At 28.3% G+C, this 17305-nt stretch overlaps 2 protein-coding genes across 5 annotated transcripts in view; one reads left to right on the top strand and one right to left on the bottom strand.

Moving 5' to 3' along the window:
- The window catches only part of LOC142320891 (maternal embryonic leucine zipper kinase-like), a 54958-nt gene extending 51672 nt beyond the window's left edge, over nt 1-3286 (bottom strand). The window contains exons 1-2 of the mRNA XM_075358874.1: nt 3117-3286; nt 2593-2740 (exon numbers count right to left, since the gene is read on the bottom strand). Coding sequence (XP_075214989.1) covers nt 2593-2736 — 144 coding nt within the window. The 5' untranslated portion in view covers nt 2737-2740; nt 3117-3286. The remainder of the gene's footprint in view (nt 1-2592; nt 2741-3116) is intronic.
- Nucleotides 3287-3717: 431 nt separating this feature from the next.
- Nucleotides 3718-17305, top strand: part of Ercc1 (DNA excision repair protein Ercc1) — a 108200-nt gene continuing 94612 nt past the window's right edge. For 2 of the 4 annotated variants that reach the window (XM_075359866.1, XM_075359867.1), the window contains exons 1-4: nt 3720-3984; nt 4087-4250; nt 8596-8793; nt 11119-11304. In XM_075359866.1, coding sequence (XP_075215981.1) covers nt 3960-3984; nt 4087-4250; nt 8596-8793; nt 11119-11304 — 573 coding nt within the window. In that variant the 5' untranslated portion in view covers nt 3720-3959. Of the gene's footprint in view, nt 3985-4086; nt 4251-8595; nt 8794-11118; nt 11305-17305 lie in introns of all 4 variants that reach the window. The other 2 variants (XM_075359865.1, XM_075359863.1) reach the window with 2 other exon arrangements.

Below are 17305 nucleotides of genomic sequence, written 5' to 3'. Positions count from 1 at the left end.
TATCTAAACAAGTGCATTAATCCAATTCCTTTCTCAATTTTTCCCCATTCCTGCCTTTCACTTGTAATTATATCAAATAAATCCTGTTTAAACTCATATCTTTAGTTTTCTCATTTTGGGGTCCTACCTGCTTCTTCTACTACCTTGGTTGGAACACTCTTTTTCAGTTACTTTTCATAGGCTTCTATGCTTTTCTCTCAATTTACTCTTTCTTCCTCATCTTCTGATTCTTTTGAAATATCAACGCTATTATAGATCTGGAGTCCATTCTAGCTTTTTCAGTTTGTTTCAATTATATTTCTGCCTGGTATTTGAGAAAAATCTGATGTGGACACCACATGACTTCCTTGTATGCCTATTAAATTACAATATTGTTAATTAAAAAAAAAAAAGGCGATGAAGTTGGATTCTCACCAATGTGCCTTCCCCTTATAAGATCCAAATATTTCATTAATTAAAATTTTATTGGGCTATAACTCTGGAACCGATGATAATAAGTACTAATGATATATCATTAAAAAGCTCTCAATGAGGGCTTATTACTGCAGATAAGTATCCAAAATACAAATTTTTGGGATTTTGGGCTTTTTTGGACACTTTTGGTTCAGTCGATTGCAATCAAAAGAAGAGTTGCACAACTAGATGTTAGAACAGTCTTAAATCCAAAATTTCAACATTATATGGCTAATCATTTTTGAGTTATGCGAGATACATATGTACGTGCATACATATGTACAGACATCATGCTGAAACTAGTCAAAATGGATTCAGGGATGGTCAAAATGGATATTTCTGTTGAAATATGAAAACCAAACTTTTCACGATTATAATCTTCCTTTACCCAACAATTTCCAATCGGAAGTAAAAAATAGCTGGGTTCCATTAATAAAATGTTAAACCAAGGCAAGGTCACTCTACTATTATTGTACCAACCTCAATTTTCTTACTATCAAAATATATCATCTCGTTGAAGAGTTTAGAAGCAGCAAATTACATAAACTGAAAGTTTCAAAGTGTTCTGTCAACCATTAGCTCTTTAAAAGGTCCAAGTAAAATTTTTGTGAGTGGTTTTTTGATTAGGTAACCATCATTTCCTAGTAAAATGACTTTCACTTCTGATTAAAATGTATTTCTGGATAACATTTGTGAGAATAAAATAAGTTTTATAGAATTACCAATGATGGTTGAATTTTTTGTTTCATTACAAAAATTTACAGAGAAAAAGTGTTCAAACTGTGATGCGTATGTGAAATTAAATGAAAAGACATAGTTCTCAATGTTTTAATCATGTTCAAGGAGTATATAAACACAACAAGCAAAAAGTAAGAGAGCAATATCATAAGTACATTTCGTAATTAAAATATGCTTTGTTTGAACATCACAATTTAAGTAAAAACAACTATTTCCAGATGGGTTGCTTACTGGGCATTGCTTAGACCATCTAAACATGAATTACTTCTAAATGAACTTGATATATTCAATATAACAGTTGAAGATTGGAGCCATTATTTGTGAGAGGTATATACAGTAGTGATGCTTAAATAATATAAACTAGTTGGAAGTGAGGATTGAATCTTCAAAATTAACAATTAAAAGCAAAAATTGAAAGAAAGGAATATAACTGAAACAAGTTATTAAAGATATTTTGGTGTTATGGGATACAAAAGATTGTTCTCCTGCGCCAGTTGCAACCCATGGTCATTAAGCACTACTACCATTCATAAATACATATGCCCTGGAACTACTATTATTTCAGATTGCTGGAAAATACACAACTGCTGAACTGCTTTCAGTTTAAAGGATACAAACACCCATTCAACCATAGCTACAAATTTGTAGATCCCAATTCAGGTGCATGTATTCAGCACATTGAAACGCTGTGGAGAGAATGAGAGGTAGTATATCAAGATATGGCACCATCAAGCACCACCTCAAAGGGCACTTTGTGTAATTTATATTCGAAAATACTGGACCAGTCTGACAGTAACCTATCGATGGAAAAACAACCACAAGCCAGTGATAATGCTGATTCTGAAGATGAACCTAATGACTTTTAATGTTTCTTACATGTTACATCCTTTTTCTAATGCTGCATTTACACTTTATTTTGGTAACTGCATAAATATATGATATATTTCGATAGCAAGAATAAAATATTATTAATAAAATAATAGTAGAGAATTACTAAAAGGGATACTCAGAATTGTACCACTGAAAATATTGATGAGACAAAAATAACTGCTTTTCAGAAATCAGACTTAACAAAAATAAGGATAATTTCTAAAATAGCTACAATGGATCTAATGACAATGATAATATTGAGGAAGTGTTAGATAGAAAAAGAGGAAGAGAAAAACAGTTATTACTGTCAAGGAATGTCTCATTCCCCCTCCCTATAAATATAGTATTACATCTGTTTAATCCTAGTTATGAAATGTACAGAAATTGTAATTTTGTTACATTATGTAATGTTCCAGCACTATAAAAATACACAGAAATAAACAAGGAATTTTACAGTAATTTAGTTATTAATTTAGACAGACTAGTTTGTATAAACTTATATACCTATTTTAATAATAATAATAACCATACCCCTAAAGATGATTTATCCATTATTTTTATTGCAACTTTTTCCCCAGTCAGAATATGGGTAGCAAGTTTAACTTTGGCAAATCCTCCAGATCCAATTGTTTTTCCTATCACATAAAGGTTTTTTAAAGCTATGTAACGCCCCATTTTTCTGAAACAAGAAAGGGAAGAGAAAAATATAATTTTTTAAATTTAACTTTTCATATTTTTATATTAACTTGTGTTAGTACTACATTAATAACAATGCAGTACATTATTCATAGAATACTGAAAATTCTGTGACATCAAATTCTAACAAGTTACAAGTAACTTAAAAAATAAAATTTATGCAAAGTAAATTACATACAGGATTGAATCATGTATATTGAAACATGATGTTTAAGCAGTGTAAATAAAAAACTACTTGAAAAATTTAATTGACAGCTTTGAAAGGGCTAAACTGTAAAGAAAAACTATTAATAAAATCGTAAATTAAAATTTCTATTAACAGGTATGTTGTGCGAGGTAAATAAAACCGTTAAACTAACCTATATACTTTTCCACTTCAAACTATGCAAATAATAAACAATAAAGGAATGACAGGTTATAGATAACATTCATACAACCTAAATATTAAACACATCAAACTTCTGAAGTACATTAACACACAAAAGTCATTTGTATCAAAAACAAGCGCAGCATCATAAAATTTACAGATAGTCCGTTAAGCACAACCACCGGTCAATTTCAATTGTATAATGTTCTTAGTAGCCACTAGAGCGCTTTGTGTCAGTTACCAAAGAGAATATTGAAAGTTCTATTATGTGTACTCTGAACAAATTCATATTCGCTGCTATTGCAGATTGAATAAATTTGTCACAAACATGAATGACAATAAAAATCATTCGTGGAATTCGAGATCTTATAATGATACTAGACAAAATTACGCAATTACATTTGCTCACATTTAGTGTTTAGAAATGTATGCTATTTTATTATGATAAGGATTAATTTCCTTTCTCTTCAGTAATTTGGTAAAATATATTTAAAACTGCAAGAATTTGCCAGAATTCGTAATTAATGACAGAGAATCAAATAATAATACATATATAATCGTTAAGGTGTCGTATTTCAAAGTTCTGTTTCTCTCAAGGAGGATGAGAAAGATAGGTTTGCATAATTTAAAGCAGTTTCTTTCATGGAATTGCAGTTTTACTTGTTTTATATTTTAGTTTCAAGAAAAAATCTTGTGGTTTACGAATTGTTTGTCCTCATGCAACTCTCCGTTGGTATCGTTTCAGCGTTGTGGTTATGTTGTACCGAAGTTTAAACATGATAACAGCAATAAGCGTATATTTTTGTTTGTAAAATTGATTTCAATCATTGAAACAATGGATAAAGAGTCACTTTTTGCAGGTAAGCCTTTGTTGTTGATTGGACTTTCTTATGTTGTTAATTGTGTTTTTAATTTGTTTACATAAGTCGCTAACTGTTTTAATTACATCAATTTTGTTTTAGCTCAGTTCTCCAAATTAAAAAAATCGGAGCGTTATGAAACTATTCAGGAGGCTTGTGGATCAGCTTCCACCGAGCAAGAGTTAGGGGAACCAAGTGGTACTTCCAAACCTAGACCAGTTTCAAAAAGTGGTGTGTCAAATGCTATTCTTGTAAGCCCAAAACAGGTAGTTGTTTTTCGCTTTTGCTGCAAATTTTTTGCTGTATAACCAATTTAAGACCAAATTATGTACTGGAATTCGAACAATTACTTGAACAATCACAATTTTTTCATACTGGCATACAATTATATTAACGACAGAAAAAGATAAGATCAACATGAATTACATGTTGAAAAACTAAAACCTTACTAGTTTTCTAATTGCTAATTGACTAGAGTACTGTTAGATTTTGATCTTGCATGGGTCACCTGCACAAACTTGCTTTCCGATATTTAAATCTTGTGTTTTCCTGATCCTAAGCATTGCTGGCTGTGGTATATTAAAGTATGAAATAAATTAAATTTTATCAAGTAATTTGTTAGAATTACCAGAATTTTTAATTAAGGCTAGTACTTTATTTATATTTTAGCCAGAAGCTAATGAGACAGTCAATCCATTCTAGAAACATATCTGTTTTTCATCATATTGTTTATCAGATTAGAGAGCTGAAAACAGTGATATTTTATATTTAATGTCTTTAAGAAGCCATTTTGTTTTGGTGCACCAGTCAGTTTTACACTTTTCTGAGGTTTGCAGAAACTTTAATAAGTTCCTTATTTTTAAAGATATAAGATTCAAACAAAACTGCATTAATATGCATAATACATCAGATATTTTATGTTGTGAGGCTAGTTGTCTACTTTAGAAGCTCAAAGTACTATACTTATCATTAAGAAAGCTGGTTGCATGCGCAGTATATGGTGCCCAACATAGGATCTCAGTTCATACACACATATGCTCTCTCACACTCAGGCTGTTTAAAACAGTAAACAATGTTTTGCTCACTGTGAAATTTCTGTACAGTTCATAGCATAATAATTGAACGCATATCTTAAAATAAAATAATGTAATCTAAATAACATAATCATCATATTTGCAATAATAATTTTCAATGTTTATTTTTCTACTGACCTAAAATAATTGTAGAATTAAGAACTTTTTTTGTACAGTTTTGGTTGTACTATAATATTATTCCATGAAAGTTATTGATAAATACTACCTTAGGCATAATGATTATGTAGATTATAAAAGATATATATATATATATAAATAATTTTTTTTATAGAGTGAACAAGAAATCAGCGTTCTGGAAAGCAGCCATGATAAGAGAGAATATTAATCAACTCTAAAAATAATTCAAATAAAATAAGAAATCTAAATAATTGTTGTAAATTTAATAAATTACTACCTAGCCAAAACAGTTTTATTTTATATCGGGAAATTTTTATATTCATCATTTACACTTACTTACTGAAAGGTAGTTAAATAAATGATCACTTGAATAATATGAATGTTACAGATGTAAAAATGGCACTGTATATTAAAAAAAGAAAAAAGTAAACGTACTTTTAACTTGACCACAGAATTTCTGTAAAATATACAAATTTAGTTTATTTTACAACCTTAAAATAAAAAAAGTAAATTATTCTGACAAATCGTCAGGTTCACTATTTTCATCGTCTTGGAGATTTATAATAGAATGGTTCATTGTTTCTTCTCGCAGCACTTCTTTGACAAAATTGTCTTCCTGAGGTTTTTCAATATGACTAATGCACCTAATCCTGTCGTCAATGGTTACACGTTCAATAGCATCATTCTGCAACACTTTAACATCTTTTATTGTAAAAGTATTGTTTCTGAGAGCAACATCTTTTTTAATCTAAGCCCACAGAAATTCAATTGGGTTAAATTGTCAGTAGTATGGTGAAAGGCGTACCAGTTCATGATCTATACTTACTGCTAACTTGTCAGCCTTGTAAATTATGTATTTTCTGTTATGTTGTTGAACAATAGTTAGGAGAGCTTAGTGCCTGATGAACCAGGGTCCTTGTTTTTCTTTTTTAATCATTCTGTTACATCAGATTTCTTTGTGTTTCTAGTCGCACTTTCCTTATATCTAGAATAGTAAGTTGCATTATCCTTGATAATGACACATCCTTCTAACCCACAAAATAAATCTGTGCACCAATCTGTAAAATCCTTTACATTCATTTCGTCATGGAAATCACCAGGTTTCTTCGATTGAAACATTAGTTTGGCATTATTAATAAAACCATACCTGACCAATCCAGTATGACACAAAATTAAATTGCAACCTTTACTGACAGGAACCTTCAAGCTACCTGTACTTGGCGAATTTTAAAGTATAATTTTTCGAGTGGCTTTGATTTACCCAAGTTTCATCTATTTTATATGATAGTGTGTGGATCTTCTTATATTTTCAAATATGATGCATTTTTTAAAGAATGCTTCACATAATAAAACAATATCTTGCCTTTCTATTAAAAACTTTCTATCATGTTACATTTTTTGAATGAAAATCCAAGATCCTTAAAAAAACTTCGATAGACAATATACTACCACTATAATTAATTTTTCTCTTGTAACATGTGTTTTACTTTGTGAATTGTAGGATACACCCCATGGTCATAGAACTCTGGTTTGGTTCTACAGATCATGTCCTTATCAAAATCATTCAAATTTGTCACGGGTTTATTATGTAGTGGTTTTTTCTTTCGTGACAAAAATGAATTTACACTTGTTTTATTATTGACTTATTTTAGTAGTCCTCTTATTACCTTCTGCAGTAATTCACTCACAGTTCTGAGAGAAACAACAAGCATCTGCTGCTGTAGCTTGTTGAACATTGCAAAAAGCTCATGAAAAACATCACTCGAAGTTTTTAAATATTAAAAATAACAATGTAAACAGTATTCTTACTCTGACTTTTTAAATCAGGTGAAACTACAAACATCTTTAACAGTAAACCACACACACAAGAAAACATTCCTACAGTCACAGTACATGTACACTGCACAGCGAAAGCACGACACTGATTTTGCAGCAACTTGTACACAGTCACGCAGAGTAGAAGAGTTGGACCATAGTGGGAATGACAGGGCAAATAGATGCTATTGACAGGTTGTGAGGAAAACCACCAATATAAAAGTGGTAATGAGTATAATTGAAAAACTAAGTTAAAAAACACGAGATCTCAATTTTGGTACTAAATATTTTAACATTAGAATAACTTCCAGGTCTCAGAAATTTTAGAAAGTTGTCTTGTTTGAAGCCTGTACTCAAAAAAAATATATATAAAATTAGTTTTATTATTTTATAATAAAATAGTTTATAACATAAAATAATTCTGATTTTAGCTCCCTAAATGTGGTTAAGAGTAAAAAAATTACATAAATTTTAACAGCAACAGTTTAATTTTTATTGATTCGCATAGTTTGTTCACAATACAGAAGTCATTTTCCAGCATAGGGCCTCTCAGCTTCCATTTTTCTTTACCCCTATCTGTGCAGTTTCTAGTCAGATCTATTAGGTTCAGTTTTTAACTTCATATAATCTGGACCATGTAGTCACAAATTTTCAATTTTAAATAATTAATACAGCCAGGCTTGTTTTGTGATAAATGTTAAAAAATAAATGATTGTTACTACAATGAATAGACAAAGTATTCATGAAAAAAATATTCATGTAACACTAATATGATGATCAATTACTTCTATAGCATTGTTTATTGCTTTTTGAGAAGAATCAAAAATTCGTAACTGCTTTCCAAACTATTGGTATTGAAGTACAAGTTATATCAGTCAGACAGTAGATGCAATTTTGCTAATGTATAGATTAATGCATTAGTAAACATGATATTGCTTTTTTTTGTCCTTCATCAATACATTCTCAGTTTAATTCAGTTTTAATTGACGTATGACTTTCTTTCTTAGATAGTTTGAACTGATAGTTAAGTTCTTTCTTATAAGATAAGTTCCAAACTGTTGGAGGTCAAGCTGCTTGAAGGGGTGAAGAGGTACTTATCCTTTGTTTTTATCAGTTATTAGAAACATTTAAACCAGATTTTAATTAATTACAAAAAAAGTTTAAGTTGTTTTTATTTTCATTCTTTAGTGTGATTTAATTTGAAGTCAACATATTTTTTTTTATTCATAATTTATAATATCTTGTAACTTGCTGTAAATATAAATTATTTTGTTAATACAGTAAATATTATAAATTTCATCATGCACAAAATATGGAATAGTGGTAAATCATGATCCAGTGATACTATTTTTAGTAAGTTTGTAGGTTCATTTAATTAAAAATTATTATATTGTAATATATATCTGCTGTATGGCATGTGAGCTGCTACTCCACCTCTTCACTAGTGAATAAAAGTCAAGGACTTAAATTAATGTCATTTTGTTTGTGATATTGTTCTCATGTTTATTTATTTTTAGTCATATCTTTGCTTTTTATATTTTCTAAATGTTTGTAACAAAAAATAATGTGTTTTTCTCTTTTTTAGAGAGGCAATCCATTATTAAAAAGTATAACAAATTTTCCATGGGAATATGATGAATCTATAATACCCGATTATGTTATGGGACGTACAACTTGTGCCTTGTTTCTTTCTTTAAGATATCATACACTAAAACCAGATTATATAGCTGAACGATTAAAACTACTTGGTAAATTATATGATCTCAGAGTTCTTCTTGTTCAGGTAATAACAGTGTTTGGGTACTTTAATTGTTTTTGTTTGTTTCTAAATTAATTCTTGTGTTTTTCCGTTCTGTCTGTTAATGTTTACAAATCTATTACAATAGAATTGTCAAAAGTATTTTCTGGTCAAAAATAATGAGAATGTTTTGCTTCATAATGCTCGTTTTTGGGTGACGGTCATGGCTCTCGTTTTCACCTCTTCATGACCTTGCATGATTTCATATCCCAGTCAAAAAACATAGGGTCTTAACAATGGTTTGATCCTCAAACTATGCTATCAATCTCCATAGAATTTTAGCTGGTTTTACACCCTCATGAATTAGAAGTTTGACAATGCTTTGCAGAATGGAAGGGTGTAAACTCATACATCATGTGCAGTCTACTGAGAGAATTTCACTAGGCCCACTAGCTACTCTTCCCATTCCTCATGAAGCAGCAACCTACTTTGTTCTGTATTAATTCTTTAAGTTAAAAATGCTCATTTGTTTCACACTTGTATATTTAAAGATAAAACTATTTATGACTACTATCTGATTTATATGCAATTTATTTTAGTAAAATTATGCATTTTCTAAATTCACCAAATGGCAAAATAAAAACCATCATGAATCAGTTTTCATCAAATTTTATATAGATCTGATGTTCCAGATTCATGCAGCAATAGGTGACAAGAGACAATGATGAGTTACCTTGATAGTAAAAGTATAATCATAAGAAAAGTTTACATACAGTACGATCAAATGAGTTAATTTTCTCTAGAAACTTAACCGCTGTATTACTATGAGATTGGATATTTTTGTATACAAAGTTGCGGTATTGTAAATTTGAGGGAAATTAATATTAATAAATAAATTTACTATAATAACTAACATTTTTTTTTATATGTGAAAAATTTTTAGAATTGCTGTCACTTTTTACATAAGGTCATAAATAACATGATGTCACATTGATTTGACTTCACCCTTACTCACTCAGTGAAAACTTTTGTATGGACATAGAAAAAATTATGGAACTAGTTAAATTTTACATTCATAGTAAATAGTAAAATGATAGAATTGATCACTTTTACCATTTTGTTTTAAATTGCAAGAACACATGAAGCTTATAAGTATGTTACAGCGATAAATTAAAAAAAATGGCTTGAATATTTATAGTAGATAACTGGATCAAAAAGACAAAATCAAACTAAGAAAATAGTGTAAAAGACCGGTATATTACGACCTGAATAACGGATTCCTACAAACTAAGAAGAAAGTAGTAGAAAATATAATATGGGAGGAATCCAGAAAGGGGCTAAAAGAAATGCTTTTAGTAAAGGTAACAAGTCCGTTTAACAATCAGTTTTTAATAATACTGCTCACTGACACACCTAAACAGACATTGTTCTGTGAGAGGAGTTACCAGACCAGGGTTGGAATGCAAAGGGAATGAAAGGGCTCATTTGGTCGTTCCCACACTCAACTGTATAACAAAATTGTTGTGTTATCTTTGCCATGAATTCTTGTGACAATATTACATGTATACACACCTAACATTTGCTAATCCTGTACCTGTTCAAAGAACTTTTTTCATTTTTACATGTAGTCTTGCAATGTAAATCTACCTTTTTATTGTTAAACTAACTTTGGGTTTTATAGACATACAGTGAGTTTGAGAAAGTTGAATTAATTGATCAGGTCAAATAAACTGTTGTATGTTCAGTAGTAAAAGTTATTGATAAAATTTGGGAATTGCAGATCCCCATGAAACAGAGAGGAATTTTCACTCTTTTCTAGTTATCTAGATCTTATCAGGCTGTATAGACTAATCCTAAGTGTATTAACATTAAACATTGCTATTTAATAATTATTAAAATTTGTCGTTTATTAGAGCTATTTGAGCCCAAATAGCTCCAAAACAAGACAACAGTAAGGACTTCCAAAAGGTTTTTTTTTATTATTATTCATTCTGTTTCTTTTAATATTTATGGCAAACTTTGGTAATCTCTCTTTTTCCTGTTTAGCCTCCGGTAACTACCGTTTAGATAATTCTTCAGAGGATGAATTAGGATGATATGTATGAGTGTAAATGAAGTGCAGTCTTGTACATTCTCAGTTCGACTGTTCCTGAGATGTGTGGTTAATTGAAACCCAACCACCAAAGAACACCGGTATCCACGATCTAGTATTCAAGTCCGTGTAAAAATAACTGGCTTTACTAGGACTTGAACGCTGGAACTCTCGGCTTCCAAATGACTACCACTAGACCAACCTGGTGGGTTTAAACTTTGGTAATCTAGTTTAATTAAATCACACTAAACTGTAAGCTTATATTGTTTTTCTCTCAGATTGATCAAAAAGATCCACATCATGCTCTGAAACATCTGACAAGAATCTGTCTTTTAGCTGATCTTACTTTAATGTTGGCTTGGAGTGCTGAAGAAGCTGGCCGTATTATTGAAACTTATAAAATATTTCAAAATAAGCCACCTGATATGATTATGGAAAAGCAAGAAACTGACCCTCATCTTAAGGTAATTTTTTTCTTGCATTTTTATAAAATAATTCTTACATTTATTTTTTCATTATTTTATTAAATTTTAAGAAAACATATTACTAGTAAAGTTACCTTTAAGTTATCAGTCTGGTAATAAAATCTGGTAAGATAAACCTTATCTTATATAAAATTCAAGATTATATGTTACTTTTGACAGAGACATAATTGCCACTTTTTTCATTGGATCTACCTTCATCATAGTATGTAAATTTTTTAAAATGTCATAAACTAATAGAAGCTTTCTTGTTTAAACTAAAATTTAATGTTATGGTTGCTAAAAATATTTACATTTTTGCTTAAAATATTTTAAAATTGAATCATTTATTTATTAACTCAAATGAGCATATCAAATACTAAAACTTTTCCTTCCTATTTTCTGTTTCTGTTATTAATAATGCTGTCTTATTTGAGATTTTTTTTTTTTTTTTTTACTTGAAGAATGGGGTTTTCTGTATACTTAAGATCATTCAGTAAGTAAAGGAACTAACATTCACTAAATAACTACTTACGTAAATTTTAATTTTTTTTTTAGTAGTTTAAAAAAAATTAAATAATGAGTATGATATTTTAAAACTTATAAATTGACATTTATGTCATCAGTCATTCTAGTGGCAAGCCTTGTTAAAAAATTTACTTTTAAGAACATTGTTCAGTGATATGATGTCTGTTTTCAGTGGAAGTGCAACTACTTTTGAATGTTTACTCTTTATTCTTGAATGATCAAGATTATGGTCAAATTTGTATGAACTGTGCAGAATTTTATTTGTTTGTGTTGTTCAAAATTGGCTCAATCAGTGTTACTAGTGACCAGAGTCAGGGATAATTAGTAAAGCTTCAACTCCAGCTCACAATGATGAAGTTATGCAAAAACGCAGATTAATTACAGTAGAAAGAATTTCTAATGATTGTTATATAAATATCCATGCTCTTTACTTAAATATATTTTTAACAAATTAAATCAAACTGTAAATTATCCCCAAGATGTGTTCAAAAACAGCTTACCAATAATCAGAAAGAAACCAGACTTCAAATGTCTTGGGAACTCAGACAGTGCTATTTGACTGAAGGAGATAAATTTTTGGTAAAATCTGTGATGAGATCTGGATCCATAATTTGAGCTGGAATCCAAGCAGAAAACCACAGAGTGTAAGCATTCCAATTTCCCAGCCTGAAAATAATTTTAAAATTCAATCATTAGCTAGTAAAGGAGTCTGTCTAAAGGTTTAATTTTCTATGAATTTTTGAAATGATGTATATACTACAGATATATGCTTAAATGATAAAATCAAGCTTGTGGTACTGATAAAAAACGTGGTTTAGAAATAAAAGGGGGCACAGCTGTTGAATTGTTAAATTTATTGAATTAACTGCATTAAAAACAGTTAATAAATTATTTTATTTCTTATCTTCTTTTGCCTTATATTTTTTATTAAGATTTTGATTTGATTAAACATTTTAAGTTTATCATTTTGTTTTGTTTCCACTTTATTATTATATTATTATTATCTTAATTATATTTTGTTGGCAGGTTATTTATTTAATTTAGTTGTAAAAATGATTTATTTTACTCGTATGTTATAATTATTATTTTTTTTAATTTTTTACTTATTTCATTTATTTATTAATGTTTATTATGCATGTCAGTCCAATATATTAATTTTGTAATATATTTTTTAAGAATTACCCAAACAAATCAATAATTCACAAAATAATCGCAAATTAGAACATTTTTCAATTTTACAATCCTCTTGATAATAATATGATTAGCAAATTGAATCTATTCAATTTCACACTGTGCCTCCTTGCTTTTTTCGTTCATATGAGCTTTTTTTTCTATCATGTTAATTTTTCAATATAAGTTAATTAAAGATTGTATTTCTGCTATGCCATGTTAATTTAATGCACTGACAATAGAGAGGTAGTCTAATTAATTAGAGCCTTGCCTTTTTGTTAATTATTGTGTATTATTTGTAAATTTTACTTTCACTTTGTAGGAGAAAGCAAGATCATTAATACGTAAAAGATTATTCCATTGCACTGTAATTTTTTTTTATCTACAGCCTGAATTTTACTTTTTTTTCAGTTATAAAAGATGTTTGTATTATCCATACTTATGTGGAGTAATTTTGGTTAGTACTTTCTTGTTTGCCAGTGAGACCAGTGGAGAATAGTAGAAACATTTTCCTGAAGCTCAAACCACTTTTAAGTGAACATTCAGTTTGGGAAGAAAAACATTTTGTTTCAAAAAACCCAGCTTGTCTCCAGAATGAGTGTAGTTTTAAACATTTACAGGACAATTATTAATATTTTATTTAATTTATTTTTATATTAATATTTTATTCAAATTAACTAAAGTTCAAACTGCCTTACATTACTTTTAATTGGTTCATTTTTTTTTTTTTTAATTTCATATTTTGGATTAAGTGTTAACTTTAAAAAAATAATTTCATTCCACTTATTTTTTTATATTTGATAAGAAGTTTATTCAAAACTGGTTAACTAATTGATGGAAGTTTTTTTTTTTAATTTTTAATTAACCAATGTAACTCGCTACTCAGAAGCAAAACACTTCATTTTTCATTTCTAAACCATAACACTTAGCTACTGATTGGCTTTAGTGTTGTTATTATAATTTAGTGTAATTAGAATTTAATTGTTAAATTAGCACAATACATTAATAAGTGGTTTCAATCCATGAAATTGGGATGTTGAGGTTATTTGTTCTGTATTTTCAATTTATTAACTTATGGTGGTAAATTAATTTTCTTTTTAACTTTATTTATTATTAAAATGTTACCTTATTTTTTTAATAGCTGATTGTGTCTGTATTTTGGTGAACAGATGCAAAGTTAATGATAAGTTTTCCAGAATTAAAAAAAAATAAAACAAAACCAACCATTTCTAATTTCTGGGTTATTTTATTTTACCACTAGTATGTTTCTGTATTTTACTGTTATGAATTTCTTTTATGTGCTTCCTGTTTTAGAAAATGTATTAAATCCACGATTCATCCAAAACAGAATCAAAATTATATATACAATTTAAAAACCAAAGAATATTTAAGCAAGTCAACTAGGATTAATTGTTAAGTGTAACAGACCTTTTGTCATAATGTAATTTTACTTTTGTATCCTTGTATATTTTTAATTAAATTTAATCTAAAAGGCTATTTCTTACCAAGATAATAATTAATTTGCAAGACATAAAAAAAAATTCTCAAGTCCAAACAAAACAATCAAGATCGTTATATGTTATTAAAAATTATACAGATTTAGATTTATGTAAAATCACATTGGTTATTTTTAGTTTTAAACCTTCAAAATTAAAATTGTAGGTATTCTATTTAAGATAACTTTTTTCTTTGGGTAAAAAGTAAATTTGGATTTTAACTGTTTGCATGTATTTTTATATAAATGGTAGAAAAGGTAAGGGCCTTACTATTCATTTGTGTGACAACTGGCCTTAACATTTATCTGTGTATCTGTCTAGTAAGTATTTTCAGTAAAATAATGATTTTATTTTAATTATTGCTTTACTAATCGTTCATATTTTTTTTAACACATGAAATCATATAACAGGTGTTTATGTTACTGTAAATTGTTCAAAACAGCAATTAAGGTAATATGAATAATGAGTTGCAAATATGAGTTGGTAATCGCATTTATAAAAAAATTTAGTTATGTTGGTTATGGGACTTTTTTTCTTATGTATAGCTATTGTAATAGTTAACAATCATGTTTTATTAAGTTTTTATGATATTACGTGTATTATCTGAATTTATGCTCATTTTAATCTTTACTCAGTACTACAAAAATTTATTTGTGCCTCCTTTTTTAATATAAAACTCATAAATGTCTTTGGAAAAATATCTTAATAAGTTGAGTGGTTAATTCTTTATTATATATATATATATATAAAACTGCCAGTACAAGCACTTTAGATCAGTTTTTAGGCTAACAAGGTTATGTTATTACAGGCTGTATAAACATATTTACCATACTCAGTATAAGTATTTTAGATCAGTTTTTAGGCTGAGAGGTATATTATTACAGGCTACTTATAAAAATGTATTTACCGTACTTACATTTCTGAGTTGTTTGTCAAACTCATTTTTTTCATAACCATCACATTTTTTCTTATGTATTTAATTATGTTAAAAAATTTCCATTCGCATGTGCAACATGTATATTATTTGGTTTTCCCATCTATTTTAATAATTATGATAATCATGTACTAATAACGTTGCCAGAAATTCTTTCCAAATTAATTTTATGTGTTTGTGTTTACAAACTCCAGAGAGGTTATATCTTTTTTTAGAATATATTTATTGTTAAAAATTATATTTATAAACGTAAGACAATAAAATTTATGATAAAAATAAAGTAGAAGAGCCATGGCATACACCATGACTGATATATTTGATTTTTTGCCGGAATTTTAAATACATTCAATAAGTATTGATGTGTTGTATGTAAACTACTATCAGCTGATTATATGTTCCCTTAGCATTAAATGAATGAAAAAAAATATGTCTGCAAAAGCAAAAGCTTTGAAGTTTTTCTAAGAAGTAAAATTTATTTTCTGATATTTTATGTTATATTTATATTCTGTTGTTATTTAATAATATTTATTATATTTTAGATTTTTTAATTTTTTTTTTTTTTAAATGTTTTAATATATAAATGGTATTGCCAGATATGTCTAAATAAATAAATATTTTATTTATCCATGTACCATCCAACTTTTGAAACGATTATAAACACTATATATATATTAGTGCTAAATCAAAAAATTAAGGAGTACCTGAAAAAATATAAATGTATTATATAGTTATTTGTAAATCAATTGTCCTTTCTTTAAAACAGTAAAATATTAAATTTTATTTAAAGGCATGCTGGTACAGCTGGAATCTAATCTTCAGTAACATCATATTTATTTTCTACTTGTTGGTCTATCTGTACAAATAAATAATGGGGACATATGTGCTACAGATGTGAATAACAGTGACAGCATTAATTATTTCTTCAACTTTGGTTTACAATTTGATTGATTTCAAAGTAAATATTATCTTTGGACTATAGTGCTATACCCGTTTGTGTGTTTGAGTAGTTAATACTAAAATATATTATTTTACTTAACTCTATATACTTGCCACCTTACATTTGTGTAGTTTAAAAAACTGTACTTAAATAACGTACTTTTCTTTAAATAGAGCTTCTCCAGGATTTTTTTGATACTACCTCATTTGTGTGTGTGTATGTATGTACTAGCTCCCCATCGCAGCTTCGCCTACACTATATGGTTACTTGCATTTCCCATAGTGGTCAGTTATTTTATTTTATGTTCTTTAGTCAAGTAGGTGCAGCCAGTCACACATACACTTACAGTGGCAGTGGCTGCATTGGTTGAGCCACAGCTCTGTATACCTTTGCACCCCTTAAAATATTGGAATTAAATAAAACACAAAAATGATTTTTAAATATTTATCAGAAGAGTATTTGCAACCCGAAATGTACTGAATATCTAGTTTACTATAGCAGGGATTGTGAAAATTTACAATCATTGTTCAAAATTGTTTTCGTCTTTCTTCATCCCCTTTCAAGGTTGAATTTCAAAATTCTAGAAATTGGTTAATTGATATGAAGATTACACTCATAAAAAATCAGGTTGATTTCTTCATTTGTTACTGACAAATTAAAAAAATAACAGTCTTTAAAAAAAAGTCAAAAATCCATTTTAACACTTTTAATCTCTGAATTTCAAAAAATGTAGAAACAATTTTTATTTATTCATGTTAAGATTACATACACCAAAAATTAAGTTAATATCTACATTTATTACCAAGAAATCAAAAAATAAAATAATTTCTTTGTTACTGCATTTTAATCCATTAAACTTGGAATTTCAAAGTGGATTTTCTTAGTATACAATTACACCGTAAGGAGAAAGTGTATACAGATTTTCATAAATTTATCTTA

The sequence above is a fragment of the Lycorma delicatula genome, chromosome 3, assembly GCF_047948215.1.
Source record: "Lycorma delicatula isolate Av1 chromosome 3, ASM4794821v1, whole genome shotgun sequence".
NCBI lineage: Eukaryota > Metazoa > Arthropoda > Insecta > Hemiptera > Fulgoridae > Lycorma > Lycorma delicatula.
The sequence above is the reverse complement of the archived record's forward strand: the minus strand, read 5'-3'. Positions and strand labels throughout refer to the sequence as shown.